General features: G+C 37.2%; 1 protein-coding gene across 1 annotated transcript in view; it reads right to left on the bottom strand.

The window, feature by feature from the left end:
* Window positions 1-11,123: 11,123 nt before the first annotated feature.
* ARSL (arylsulfatase L) overlaps window positions 11,124-14,505 on the bottom strand; it is a 33,992-nt gene continuing 30,610 nt past the window's right edge. Inside the window, exons 9-10 of the mRNA XM_044666987.1 lie at window positions 12,065-12,186; window positions 11,124-11,557 (exon numbers count right to left, since the gene is read on the bottom strand). Of these exons, the coding sequence (XP_044522922.1) occupies window positions 11,217-11,557; window positions 12,065-12,186 (463 nt within the window). The 3' untranslated portion in view covers window positions 11,124-11,216. The remainder of the gene's footprint in view (window positions 11,558-12,064; window positions 12,187-14,505) is intronic.

The raw sequence follows: 14,505 nt of genomic DNA, 5'->3' as shown, positions 1-14,505 counted from the left end.
TTCCCTCTTCTTCCCTCTTGATAACTAACAGACGAATTACACTAATAGGGCTGTTGAAACAAAAGGGTTTATTTTCTTTGAAAAGATGTTTGTTAGGAAGGTGGATCAAAGGAAAGCCCTATCAGTTGTCTCAGGAACCTCAGGTGGGGGAAGGGAAGTAAAGATGGAGTCTGAGTAAGGGCCTGCCTATAAACTCAGCTTTACACAGTACTATTGCTATCTAAAGGGAATAAATGATGGCTGACTAACTATAACTAATGCTGTCAATTAGGTAACCCTTCACAGATTTAACTCCTCTATAATTACTCTCCTTATTAACTCCACAGACACTAAGGTAAGGGAGGGAAGGCAGGGATGGTATTAGGAAAGGAAGATATAAAGGGTTTATCTAAAATAATAATTTCTTAAGTAAATATATCAAAGCTAGGCTAAATTTCAATATTAAAGCTAGGTAATCAAACAGCTCGGCTCATTGACAACCTCCCTCCACGGAAGATCCAGCCAACTGCCTTTTCCTCCAGATTCCAAACCTCTAACAGCTTTTGGAACTCAGCCAAAGCTAGAAAAAACTATATCACCCCAATTCTGTATACTACAACTCTCACCTGTGGCTCTAAGAAGCTATTGCATGCATAGTAGCCACACCTTGATAAAGCCATAGCTACATATGGGCTAAAACCACAGTGAGGATGACTGACCTGCCTCAAGTCTGTTGAATGTATATTTCAAGTGGTGTAGATTTCCCCTGGTAGAATAAGCAGATGAGAACAATTTGTTCCAATATCCAAGAAGATTGCTAAAGCAAGCACTGTGGAGCCTTAGAGGACATGAAGGTATCCACTGCATCATCCCCAGCATACTAACTTTTGTCTTCCATTGAGAAAATGTTACAGAAGGATACTGTAGTTAGTTGAGAAGGGAAGATTTGGAACACCTGCTATGGGGAAATAATAAAGAATCGATAAGAGAAGAACAAAAGAACTAATAATATAAGAGCTCAGTTGAGATTAGATAAAATAAACTTGAAGAAACTCATTCACAATGTTATATAACTTTCTCCAGTAGCATTCTGCAAGAGCAGGATGATGCAGAGATGGAGGATGATGGGAGTAACCTAGTGTTTGACCTACCCAAATGGGCTAATGAAGAGTCAGACAGGTATATATATATATATATAAATAAAAGTATGTGTACATATACATGAGTTTCTATGCCTGTCTATAGACTCAGAGAGAGAAAGAAAAAATCATACACACACACACACATATATATATATATACATACATGCATATCTCCATTCTATAGTTGAGGAAACTGAGGGAAAATGAGGTTAAATGTCTTGCCCAGAATTACACAGCTAGGAAGTATCTGAGGCGAGATTTGAGTTCAGGTCATCCTCATTCCAGGCCCAACACTTTTCATTATGTCCCCTTAGTGAATATGATGAATGTAGGACATCATGGAAAGATGTTTGTTTCCAAAGTTATGGAAAGTAAAACTAAGTAGAGCCAGAAAAACAATACAGAAAGACCTAAAGCAAAGTATAAAGAACAACAAACACAAACCCTTCAAAAGAAAATGTTTAGTCCCAAAAAAGAGATATGAGAAGACATCTTCCCCAACTTCTTTGTAGTGGTTGAGACCCATGAGTATAGAATTTTGCATCAGTACTTTTCAATGTGTCAATTGGGTTTGATGAAATTTTTTTCACTTCCTTAAAAAAATATTACAAACAATGGCCTTCTGGGTGGGATGAATAGGTAATATAAAACAAAAGACATCAATAAAATATTTTTAAACATCAACTAATAACAGGCACAGAAAGATCTTATAGTCTTTTATCAGTGGGAATTGGAAGGACAGTGATTGGGGACACTAAAATGTTTTCCACTTAATTTTACAACATATAATTTCACTAATGGACTAGTTTCTAGTTAGAAGCTCATCACCAGGTTAGTCATAGATTATTATTATTAAAATTTTGCCACAACAACTTTGAAAAACCATATGCCAAGTTATTAAAACATGGGATCATAGCTTTAGAAGTAGAAAAGGACTCAAGAGTCCAGATAATTCAGTTGGCTTGTTGCTGAGTCCTTTCAGTTGAGTCCAATAATTCATGACCCCATTTCGGGGGGGAAGTTTTTGGGCAAAGATATTGGAATGATTTTCCCTTTCCTTCTCCAGGTCATTTTGCAGATGAGGTTGCTGAGGTTAATACAGATTAAATGACTTTTCTCATATCACATAGATAGTGGCAGAGCTTGAATTTGCATCTTATGCTTGTCTCTCTAATTACAGTAGGTAAGTGAATCAACATACATGTTTGATCAGGATCTTTTCCATATGGAGATGTGTTGCTGAGTCTATCTGATTCAGCACTATATCCTCACTGAATATGTATTCCAGTTTAACCCCAATCTTCCTTCTCAATGTTTAATTGTATTCCAATCCCCAGCACTTCCTCTCTTAAAGAAATGCCATTCTTGGACTACAACAACCAATTGAAATGGATATTTGAGATTGATGTTATTATAGTATAACAACTAAAACTGCTGTTGAGCCAAGGCATTAGGACACTGAATTTACTTTTTCTCTTAAGAGGCTCAACTACAACCAAAGAGATGGACCAGGCTGGGTACACACTTAAGGGAGCCTGGTTTCTAATTAATAAAATTGAGATACCTCTTTTTGAAACTCTTTGATTTCTTATATCACTCATACAATTTATAAAATTTTTGTTTAAGGTTTATGACAGCAGAAAGGTACTTTATATATAATATTGAATGTAAATTCAATGCATAAATATAAATACAATATGAGATAGCTATATTTATTTTCTTAACATGGAAAAAATGCTAACACAAAAGACTTACAAACACACATTGTCAGAAAGATTTAAATTAACAAGCAATAGTACAAACTACTCTTGTACATGGCCAGGAGGTTTAAGAAAATAAAATAGGAGGGCAGCTGGGTAGCTCAGGAGATTGAGAGCCAGGCCTAGAGATGGGAGGTCCTAGGTTCAAATCTGACCTCAGACACTTCCCAACTGTGTGACCCTGGGCAAGTCACTTAACCCTCATTGCCTACCCTTACCACTCTTCTGCTTTGGAGCCAATATGTATTGGCTCCAAGACAGAAGGTAAGGGTTTAAAAAAAAAAAGAAAGAAAACAAAATAGTTTACAGGACTGCTGAAGGACCATTGTTACATGTTACCTCCACTCTGCATTGTCCCCTCAGAATCCATATCTAATCTGTAGCCAGGCTACTGCTTGGGCTCCCCCTGCTAGTACATATCTCTAATACAGAGATGTTCCCTGCCCACAGGCAACTCTACCTGATAACTCTAGTACTTCTTGGGCTCAAAAGATCACATCAAAGCTGGATCATGTCCATTTGGAAAGGTTTACTGAGTCACTGACTATTCATGTTTAATGGTTAGTGAAGGAATTACTTTTTTGAAAAGCAAAAGCCCAACAAATGAAAAATAGCATTTGGAAAGAAGGAGACAGGATGCCCTAATTCCTGAAATGCCCAGCAGCTGATCTAACACATTTGATTGACCAGAATCCGGAGAGGGCAGCTTTTTGCATATCCTGATAGACCTTTCGTTCCCATCATCATAAATGTATCTTTCTAATTACACTTTGTCTGAGACCTAGAATAAACAAAATTTTCTTAGGACAAAGAGGGACAAAAGGTTCTTAGACAAAAAAGGGAGCTGGCACAGAGGAATGAAATTAATATAGTATTTTTAAAAATGAAATACATATGGATTTTTAAAAAACATAATAAGAACCATATACATGTAGATAGGGGCAGCTAAGTGGTATAGTGGATAGAGTGTTGGGCCTAGTGTCAGGAAGATCCATCTTGCTGAGTTCAAATCTAGCCTCAGACACTAGCTGTGGGACCCCAGATAAGTCATTTAACCCTGTTTGTCTGTTTCCTCATCTATAAAAATGAGCTGAAGTAGAAAATGACAAACTACTCTAGTATCTTTGGCAAGAAAACCCCAAATGGAGTCACAAAGAGTTGTATCCAACTGAAATTAACTGAAGAACAGCAAAAAATACATATGGATAATCAGTGGCTAGCTGGCTGTATATATCCCAAAGGTAACATCCATATGTATTTTTTACATATATATATGTAACAAGTGTAAAGTCAGAACTGAGAGATGCTGCTTTTTTATGTGTGACTTTTTCAAAATTGCTTTAGCATATTGTGTCTTCTCATCTGTAAAATGAACCTAATTAAATTTTTTTCTTAATACAGTAGAGATTTGGGTCAATAACCCTCAAATTAACAGCATGTTTCTGCAGAAAGAGGGCAACAAAATCCGACTACTAATAACCTTGCCAATTAGTCTTTGACTCCTCTTCTACATTTAAATCAGCTTCCATTAATGGTGAAAAGCCCAGAATGTATTCCACTTTCTGAACTCAGAAATTCTCAACGAGGAAAAGCCTTTTAATGACTAATCATCAAATGGCAATTTGTGCCTTTAGTCCTCCCTATATCAGCTTATCACTTCTCATCTTTTAGAAATTGATGGATTTTTATTTTCCCCTCAAAGGATTTAAAAATGTCATTTGGAAAAAAAAAAAGACAAAATGTTCTTTTGAGAAACTATGGAAATAGAAGTCATCTGGGTTTTTTGTTTCATTCATTCATTCATTTATTCATTTGTTTGTTTATTTATTTATTTTTACATTGAGACAATATAGGTAGTGAAAACAGTACTTCATTTCCTAGACAGAGGAGAGCTTGTATTTGAATTCTCTCTCTGAAATTTATTAGCTGGGCTTTTCTACACAATTTACATATTTCTAAGCCTGAGTTTTCTCATTTGTAAAATGAAGATTATTTCTAAAGTACAAACTTTATAGGGTTTTTGTAAGGATCAAATGAGTTAAAATATATAAACCACTTTATGAAAGGATGATGTAATACTGTTATACAGATAAACTAAAATAGGGATTTGAAGACAATTATTAGAAAAATAAAGAATAAACTACTGTAGTAGGGCTCCCATATCTAAAGGGGATATATTCCAAGATCTGTTACAGATGGCTAAAACCCTAAGTATAAATGAAGTCCTGCTGAATACACACACACACACACACACACACACACACACATTCTCTCTTCCCACTCCTGAAGCATAACTAGGCATTCTGCAGCCTTCTACCCCATCATGAAAAACAAAGACACAACTCTCTCTCTCTCTCTCTCTCTCTCTCTCTCTCTCTCTCTCTCTCTCTCTCTCACACACACACACACACACACACACACACACATACACACAAAGAGGAAAAAAAAGTGATAATAAAAGTGCAAGGAAGTGAAAATGAAAGCAGAAACAACTGTTCCAGAAGGGGACTTGCAATGCTTTTTAATTTACCCAGATAACTGAAACTATGGAGAAAGGGACCCTATTTGTATGTATAGGAAACTAGGTGGTGTAGTAGATAAGAGTATTGGACCTAGAGTCAAGAACTGTTTTCAAATCCTCAGATATTTAGTAGCTGTGTGGCCCTGAAAAAAAAAAAAAAGTCTCGTAACCTGTTTCCACAAACGTAAGATGAAAAGAGTAATAGCACTTCCTTCCCAGAGTTGTTATAAAGATAAAATAGATACTATTTGTGAAATTTGTGTCTCAAAGCCTATCAGCATAACACTTGCCTTACTGATGGAGACTGATTTCTGCATACATGTATGAAGGTTAATTTGGCAAAAGAGCCCTAGAGAGTAAATATCTTGATCATCTGGCTTCTAGCTTCAAAGAAGAATATACTGTGTTTCACATTCTTTTCAAGAGAGATCCCTAAAGAGAGAAATAAAAGACTGAGAAAAAGCTATGTAAAAGAGTCAGCACTTTGATCATGTTCCACCCGCTTACTATACCAAAGACTTGGGGGAATTTCCCCTTGGGGCAAGATCTTGTTCTCTGTCTGTCAGTGTGTCTCTGTCTTTTTCTCTGTTACTGTCTCTCTATTTCTCTCTGTCTTTCTGTCTCTGTCTGTCTCTCTCAAATATACAAATATTCACCTGCACACATCTCCCAGTGGAAGAGCCCATTCACACTACCCATTGTCTAGCATATTCTCATCTGCATTTCACCCCCCCCAACCCCCGATTTCTGCTTTCTATTGGCTTGAATAAATGTGTTTGTTATCAGCTATGTGTGGTATTTCTGGAACTGGCATTTGGTGGAGAGTCAAACCTGGATATAGAGCTTGAGGCACTCTTTTCTTGCTAAGGGATAGCAATCAAGATCTCAACTTGAGTCTAGAAAATATTTCCCCTATTTTTTTAATGGGGGTAGATATAATTCCACCCTAGTACCCATTCTCTGAGAAGAAAAAAAACAGCCTAGATTCTAGTGCCAATCTCTTGCTACTTTCCTGGTGAGAGTCAAAGATACTTTTGGAGAATTGTGGGCAGATGAGACTCTAGAGATATATCTATTCATGCCTGCCTCCTTAAAAGGTACATCTGGACAGACTCATGTGGACACACATAAAAAATAAGGTAAATACAAAACACATATGCATACATCCTCCCAAAATTTGTAAAATGCTTTGCAATCCTTAAAATTCTATATAGAGGGGGCAGCTGGGTGACTCAGTGGTTTGAGAGCAAGGCTGAGACAGGAGACCCTGGATTCAAATCTGGCCTTAGATACTTCTTAGCTGTGTGACCCTGGACAACTCATTTGACTCCCATTCCTAGCACTTATCACTCTTCTGCTTTGGAACCAATATACAGTACTGATTCCAAGACAGAAGGTAAGGGTTTAAAAAAAAGTCAATATAGAGACTAGCTATTATTACTAGAGGGAAATGTTTTATTGACCTCTCAAACCATAGGTTAGTTTTCTGTATGACCAAATAAGTTAAATAAGTGCATTATTTTTTCTGTGTAGATAAGATTATTTGTTTTAGCTTTGAAGAAAGCAGGTAATCCATGTTTTAGAGTAGAAGAGCAATAGAAAGGAAGAAAACAATATTAATAAATAAAAAAAATATTTATTAAGCATATACTATGTGCTAGGTCCTGTGTTAAGTTCTTTACAAATATCTCAATTTTTTTCCATATACTAACCCTGGAAGGTAAGGAGATATTATTATTATCTTCATTTTACAGTTCAGGAAATTGTGACATACAGAGTTTAAGTGACTTAACTGGGGACACATAGATAACAAATAAATATCTGAGGATGAATTTGAATTCAGGTCTTCTTGACTCTAGGCTCAGCACTCTATCCATTGAGCCATTTAGCTGCTAGCAAAGTAGGATTCAAAGAGTTATAACCATCAGTTCTAGATCTGACCCAGCTACTGACTAGTTTGTGATCTTGGGCCTCAGGCCCAATTAGTTGGTATAGTCCAACTAGGAGAAAGCTAATAGTTCACTTGTTCTTTCATCAGCCTCATTTCTTGGCTCATCTTCTCTTCCTTCTCCCTGGCCTCGAAGATTTAGAACTGGAAGTGTCCTCAGATGCTCTTTTTCTAACCACCACATTTTAAAGGTGAGGAAACTCTGGATGAAGAAAGTTAATTGTCTTCTGTGATGATTAAAAAATATGAAACGGTCTGGCGAGCCAAGTCATATGAAACCTACTATCTTCTGAAGAAAAAGAAAATGAATTTCACAAGAATAATCTTTGTATTAAGCAGTCTGTCACTGCTTATTTGGTCTTTTATGCAGGGACTTTATACGTTTTGGCTGATAAAAGTACCAAACTTGATACAACAATTAATTGAAATCTATGACTATTACAAATGGTTTGCATTCACTTTAGCTGAATTCATATGCTTCATACCAACATCAGTGGCAATTGTTCTGTCTCTATGGCATTTTTTGGCAATTTCAAAAGCGGTCCTGACTCATCTGTTTAATTATTATAAGGCATCTCATCCAAAACAAGATAATGATAGCAAGGAACTAGTAGAGAACATCAAACTACTGTTCCAAGTGTTGAGGCAATTACGTGAAGGGAAGGAACTTGATAAGCATACCATCTGGCAACTTGAAATTGTAGAATCAAAATTTTGGGGGCAAAAGGAACCAGAGAAAGAACAACCAATTCAGAATACAGTGGTCTCTGTACTACCAATAGTAGACAGGACTATTGTACAACCTGGAGAGGGGGTGGTGCATGTCAAAACATACAAGGCATTCACTCCTAGTGATTTGGAGGTTTTAAAACGCCATTTTCCCAGATTCTACGAAAAGCCTTACAAAAGTCTAAAAGAATTAAAGCGGGTGTTCACACTTTTTAACCCTAGTTTTGACGATGTTGAATTTCTTTTGGGGGAATTTTACACTCCCTCAGAAAAGGAAAAATTCCTGAATGAAACTAGGACGAACCCCAATTTAGAATCATGGCCATTAGTCCATCAAGATCTAGGGAAACAGAAATCTTCAGGGAGAGGAGAAATTAAACTAAACAGACAAACAGCAGGCTTTACAGACTGGGACTTAGACTCAAACCCAGGCTGAGGGAAATAGACTAAACTGAAATTAACAACAGGCTTAGTTAATTTCACAGGAAGGGACTTGTTTTGAAGTTACACCTTCCTCCAAGATGGATGCCTCGGCTTCCCTTCAAGCCCAGAGTATGTTAGTTCTTTCCCTCTTCTTCCCTCTCTTAAATAACTAACTGACCAATTATACTAATAGGTCTGTTGAAACAACAAAAGGGTTTATTATCTTTAAAGGTTGATGTGTCAGGAAAGTGGTTCAAAGGAAAGCCCTAACAGTTGTCTCAGGAACCTCAGGTGGGGGAAGGGAGGCAAAGATGAAGTCTGAGTAAGGACCAGCCTTTTACTCAGCTTACATGCTATTGCTATCTAAAGGGAATAAATGATGATTGACTAGTTTCTCTATATCTAATATTGTCAAATAACAATTAACCCTTCACAGATTTTGAACTCCTCTCTAATTACTCTTCTTATTAACTCCACAGACACATAAGGTAAGGGAGGGAAGGTAGGAAATAATATTAGGGAAGGAAGATATAAAGGGTTTATCCAAAATAATAATTTCTTAAGTAAATATATCAAAGCTAGGCTAAATTTCAATACTACAGCTAGGTAAGGAGGCAGCTTGGCTGATCAGACAACCTCCCTCCACGGGAGACCCTAATCAACTGTCTTTTCCTCAAGATTCCAAACCCTAACTGCTTTTTGGAACTCAGCTAAAGCTTGAAAAAACTGTATGACCCCTTCTCTATACTACACTAGCAATAACCAACAGATTAATTGATCAGTGGTCAAAGTGAAAGAAATCTACCCTCTACAGTCATTGAATACAAGTTTGGGAACTCATTTTTAAGCCCTCTCCCTAGAGAGCCCAAAGCATCTCTAACTGGTGAATAACTAAGGAGGAGGAAGAATAATTTTCTCTCAATCCTTTCCCTATTTCTTTATAATAGTGAAGGAGTCATGCCTGGTCATAAGATTATACTAGCTTTTGGTGATATAGATGAGAAGATTGAGTTGGGTCTGGTTAAGTTTTTATTATTATTTTTAAATCTTTACCTCCTACTTTAGAAACAATGCTAAATATTGGTTTCAAGATAGAAGATCAGTAAAGCTTAGGCAATTAGGATTAAATGATTTGCCCAGGATCGTATAGCTAGGAATTGTCTGAGGTCAGATTTGAATTCAGGACCTCCCATCTCCAGGTCTAGCTCTTTATCCACTGAACCAAATAGTTACCCAAGCTGATTAAGTTTTTACCTCCATAGCTCATTTCAGTGGGGAACCCAAGGACACTTCCACATTGTTTGAAGACATATTTGGCTTGAGCCAATTCTTGTTTATTGGGCATGATAGAATTTACAATCTCACTTTTCATTTACTTCAATTTAGAAGATGCTTTGGGTAGGCAATATCAACAGCATTTCTTGGATTTGTTAGGAACAAAGGAATTAGGAAAGAGGCTTGAAAAAAAATTTGAACTTTAATTTAAAACTTAGAAATTATACAAGATTTGAAATAAACTTTCTCAGTTTCCTAAGATAATATATGAAGTAACAAAAATGGGGTTTAAATAAGAGTTGTCTAAACTGAGCCTACTACTTCCTCCCTCACTAAAATTATGCCTTAAGCCTTCAACAGCATCCCTGTCCCTTTAGTTTCTCTGTTCTCATGAATTTCCTTCTATGCCCTCTTCATCCAGCTGATTTCTACTTCTGTTCAGATTTCTCCTAAGTATATTTTATCCCCCTTTTTTATTCAGAGTTTAGACCTGAATTTTCTACTGCCTTCCAAATATCTCTATAGGGGTACCTCACTGGCACCTTGAACTCTACATATTCAAACTTGTACTCATTTCTTACTCAAACCTACACACACTTATCGGGACCCATATGTAAAGTCTTTCCAGGTACATATGACCTCTTGGGTTTTATATCTTTAGCATAACCCTTGAAAACCCCAGATTATATCTAACCTGAAGGTGGTTACAGAGAAGTACTAGCAAGACATAAATGCCATGTAATTTATTACACTTATGTACAAAGAAGATAAAAAAAGGATAAATAGGAGATAATTACTAGAGTGTGTGGACTACTATAAACACTGAGCAACAGATAGAGAAACTCAATTATTTCTTCTTTTTTTTTCTTAAACCCTTACAATCTTGTATAGATTCTAAGTCAGAGGAGCACTAACGGCTAGACAACTGGGGTTAAGTGACTCGTCCAAGGTTACACAACTAGAAAGTATCTGAGGTCAAATTTGAACCCTGGTTCAAGGTTACACAATTAGAAAGTATCTGAGGTCAAATTTGAACCCTGGTCCTTCCAACTCCAGGTCTAGTGCTTTATCCTCTATGTTACCTAGCTACCCCCAATTCAATTATCTCTTAAAGGCCCAGCTAGATTCTAAAAGTCACATATCTTGAACTCTATCCTAAAGACTACATTAGTACTGGTTGGGTGTAAGGATAAGTTGTTTCATGTTTGTTTCTTTACAGGTTATTTATCCCATGAGATTTGGTACTTTGCAATTTTACAAGTTTTATAGTACAAATAACTTAGTAAATATTTTAACATACTACACTTTATTTTGCACGAAAAATTCTATTTTATTGTTGGTGATTTCACAGTGGCTTTCCATATGTACTTTAATTGAAGATATGAAGTGACTTCTGTCACCTATAGAATGCTAAAATTCTCTTATTTGTGGCCATCTTCCTAATCACACCAACACAATGGGAATGTACCACAACATGGCTGAAGCCATGGTTTCCAAATGTTATTAAAAGTATTAAGCTGCTGTGGAACTGGTGTTAGTGTACTTTGATGATCTTGTACAGCATGTTCTACTCTTGCAATTACTAAACTGAATAGGGGCTCGGTGTCAGCTGAAAGGGGGTTAGTCTCCGAAGGATCCTTTGAGAGATCAAATAGCAAAGGTGAGTCATGGTGAATTACACCATCCCCAAAACATGGGCAAACTGCTCTCCCATAGCAGGCACCAGAACCCTCTGGGTGGAATATTGGGGTCACATAATGTACTTTCCACACTGTGCCACCTGAAAGAAGAAGAAGAATATACAATTTGAAAGGTGCAATTCAGAGAGCATTACTGATGTTACACTTTATTCTGGTCTGACTGCTAACATTATTTAAGACACATAAAGAATTTTACCCAAATTTCAATATTTAAGAAGGGAAACACAGTGGAATTGAGGAAGAACTATTTATTAATCAAGGAAATTCATTGTTATTGTTCTTTTGTTTCAGGTATGTCTGACTCTTTGTGATTCTTTTTGGAGTTTTGATGGAGAAAATAGAGTAAATTGTCATGTTCTTCTTCAGCACATTTTACAGATGAGGAATCTGAGGCAAACAGGATTAAGTAACTTGCTCATGGTCATACAGCAAAGAATTGTCCAAGGCTAGATTTGAACTCAAGTCCCCCCCACACTCCAGGTCTTGCACCCTACCCATTGAACCACCTAGCCACCATAGGATATTTTCTAAAATTAATGCTACTTCCATTGAATTTTAGAGCTTTGAGCAGAGGATGTTCTACTTACTGTCCTTTTGATGCCATCGGACTGCATGCAGATATGATTCACAATAATGAAACAAAAACTCATGATGTGATTGATGAATTTCTCCCCAAAGCAGAGGCATCAGGTCTTGACCATCAATCATTCTGAGGAAACAGAAAAGACAATGGAAGGAGTGAGTTGCACAATATAAACTAATTTTTATACAAGGCAGCAGCATAATATAATACACAGAGTGCTTTTATTATTTTTATTATTATTTTTTTTAAACCCTTGTACTTCGGTGTATTGTCTCATAGGTGGAAGATTGGTAAGGGTGGGCAATGGGGGTCAAGTGACTTGCCCAGGGTCACACAGCTGGGAAGTGGCTGAGGCCGGGTTTGAACCTAGGACCTCCTGTCTCTAGGCCTGACTCTCACTCCACTGAGCTACCCAGCTGCCCCCCCCATTTTTATTTTATTTTATTTTTTAAACCCTTATCTTTCATCTTAGAACCAAAACTGTGTATTGGTTCTAAGGCGAAAGAGTGGTAAGGGGTAGGCAATGGGGTTCAAGTGACTTGCCCAGGGTCACACAGTGTTATAAAGAAGTGAGGCAATCTTGGTTAAAGGAGAGATAAAAGGAGATAGAGTGATAAATGAGGAATGAAGGGAATAACTGAGTGTATGGAAGGGATGAATGGGTAGGTAGTACATAAGAAGGTAAGGGAACAAATGGGAGTATACAGGATGGTAGCTCAAACAGGCTTATTCACTGAGGCTAGAGACAGAGGGTACTGGGAGGAAATAGGCTGGGTTCTTCAGGCAGGGAAGGTATCTCTAAGGTACAAGAGGAATTTGGCCTGTCAGAAATGTTTTAGGTCTGGCTGAAGTTTCTCTTGTTAATTTCTAAAGTCCCTTGAGGGAGGAGACAAAAGGGCCCCTCCCTGCCAGTGAAACTGATGCCTGAGGAGGAAGTATTGACTGGGTACTTCTTGCCAAGATGGATGTCTAGGGTTTCCTCAAGAAATAAAAAGAAAATAATTCCTTCCCTCTCCAGCCCTTGCCTTAATCTTTGATACAATGATTCACCAGAGGCTTTGAGTAGGTAACAAAGGGGATTTATTAATATCAGGGATAATCAGAGGGAGAGAGGGGTTAGGGTTTGTAACAGCTCCTAGGGAGAAAGCTGAAGGTGGGGGAAGGGTCACAGGAGAGGGTTAGACTGAGAGTCTGCTTTCCCAGTCACGAAAATTTGACTGCCTTAAAGTAAAGTATTTACTAGATCAATAAAATAAAGGATAGCTTGATTTAAGGATGTCCTACTTGCCTATAGAAAACTAAACCCACAAATGTCTAATCACCCCAACCCCACCCTTCCTCCCAGGGTCCCAAAGGGAAATTCAGGGAAAATAGCAGGGATGTAATATGGAGATGTCAGGGAGAGGTCCAGAGAAATCAGCTAGGTTCAAATTGCCCAAAGACCAGAGCACAGGCCAAGGCAAAGCCAGGAAGCAAAACCAACAGGAAAAGCCAAAGCCAGAAGGCAAAAGCCCCTCAGTTGGAACTTCAGCACTATTTATAGCCTCAGGCTCCAACTGACTTTCTGAAAATTCTAAAACTTAACTGCCAGGGATGCTTACAGTTGAATTTGTAAGAGCCAAAGGATTCTGCTAGCAACCCTGCATTACAACAGATAGGAAATGTCTGAGGTCGGATTTGAACCCAGGACCTCCTGTCTCTGGGCCTGGCTCTCAATCCACTGAGCCACCCAGTTGCCCCACAGAGTCCTTTTATTTAGGAGGACTTGAGTTAAAATCTCACTTCGGTCATTTAATAGCTATATGACCCTGGTCAAGTTATTTAGCCTCTCTTTTTTTCTGTCTCCTCTGTAAAATGAGGGGATTGGATTTGATGACATCTTATACTCTTTCCAGTTCTAGAATTATTATTATATGACCTCCATAGCAAAAATGCCTAGTCTCTACTCATTAGGAAAAGATCAAGTGAATATTAATAGTCATTTGTATTTATTTAGTTACTAAAGCAAGATGATATAAATATTTAAGAAATATTTCACATAATTTAGCTCTAGCATCACTTTTGGTTGAAATCTTATACAGAAGTAATGGGAAACAAAAACAATCCCAAAACAAATGGCCTAAATGATTTTATTTTCAATATCTTTCCAAATATTGTTCTTTCTTTCCACTTGACTGAAAATCATTGGATAAGATATTTTCTCCCATATTAAGTGTATGTATGTATATGCATGGGTTTGCACATGAATGTTTGCTCCTTTAGTGCTGGGTGTTTATCTATTTTTTGTATTCCCAGAAACTAGCATGGTATTTGTTGAATAGAATTGCTTTAGTAAAAGTACTTGTCTATGCTGTAGTTTCCTAATCTGTATGTGGAAATTGTTGACTGCTAAAGACTCCTCTTATTCTTAAAATAATAGCAACAATAATGGAGAGAATTTATGTA

This window comes from Gracilinanus agilis, chromosome 3, assembly GCF_016433145.1.
Source record: "Gracilinanus agilis isolate LMUSP501 chromosome 3, AgileGrace, whole genome shotgun sequence".
In the NCBI taxonomy this organism is placed as follows: domain Eukaryota; kingdom Metazoa; phylum Chordata; class Mammalia; order Didelphimorphia; family Didelphidae; genus Gracilinanus; species Gracilinanus agilis.
The sequence above is the reverse complement of the archived record's forward strand: the minus strand, read 5'-3'. Positions and strand labels throughout refer to the sequence as shown.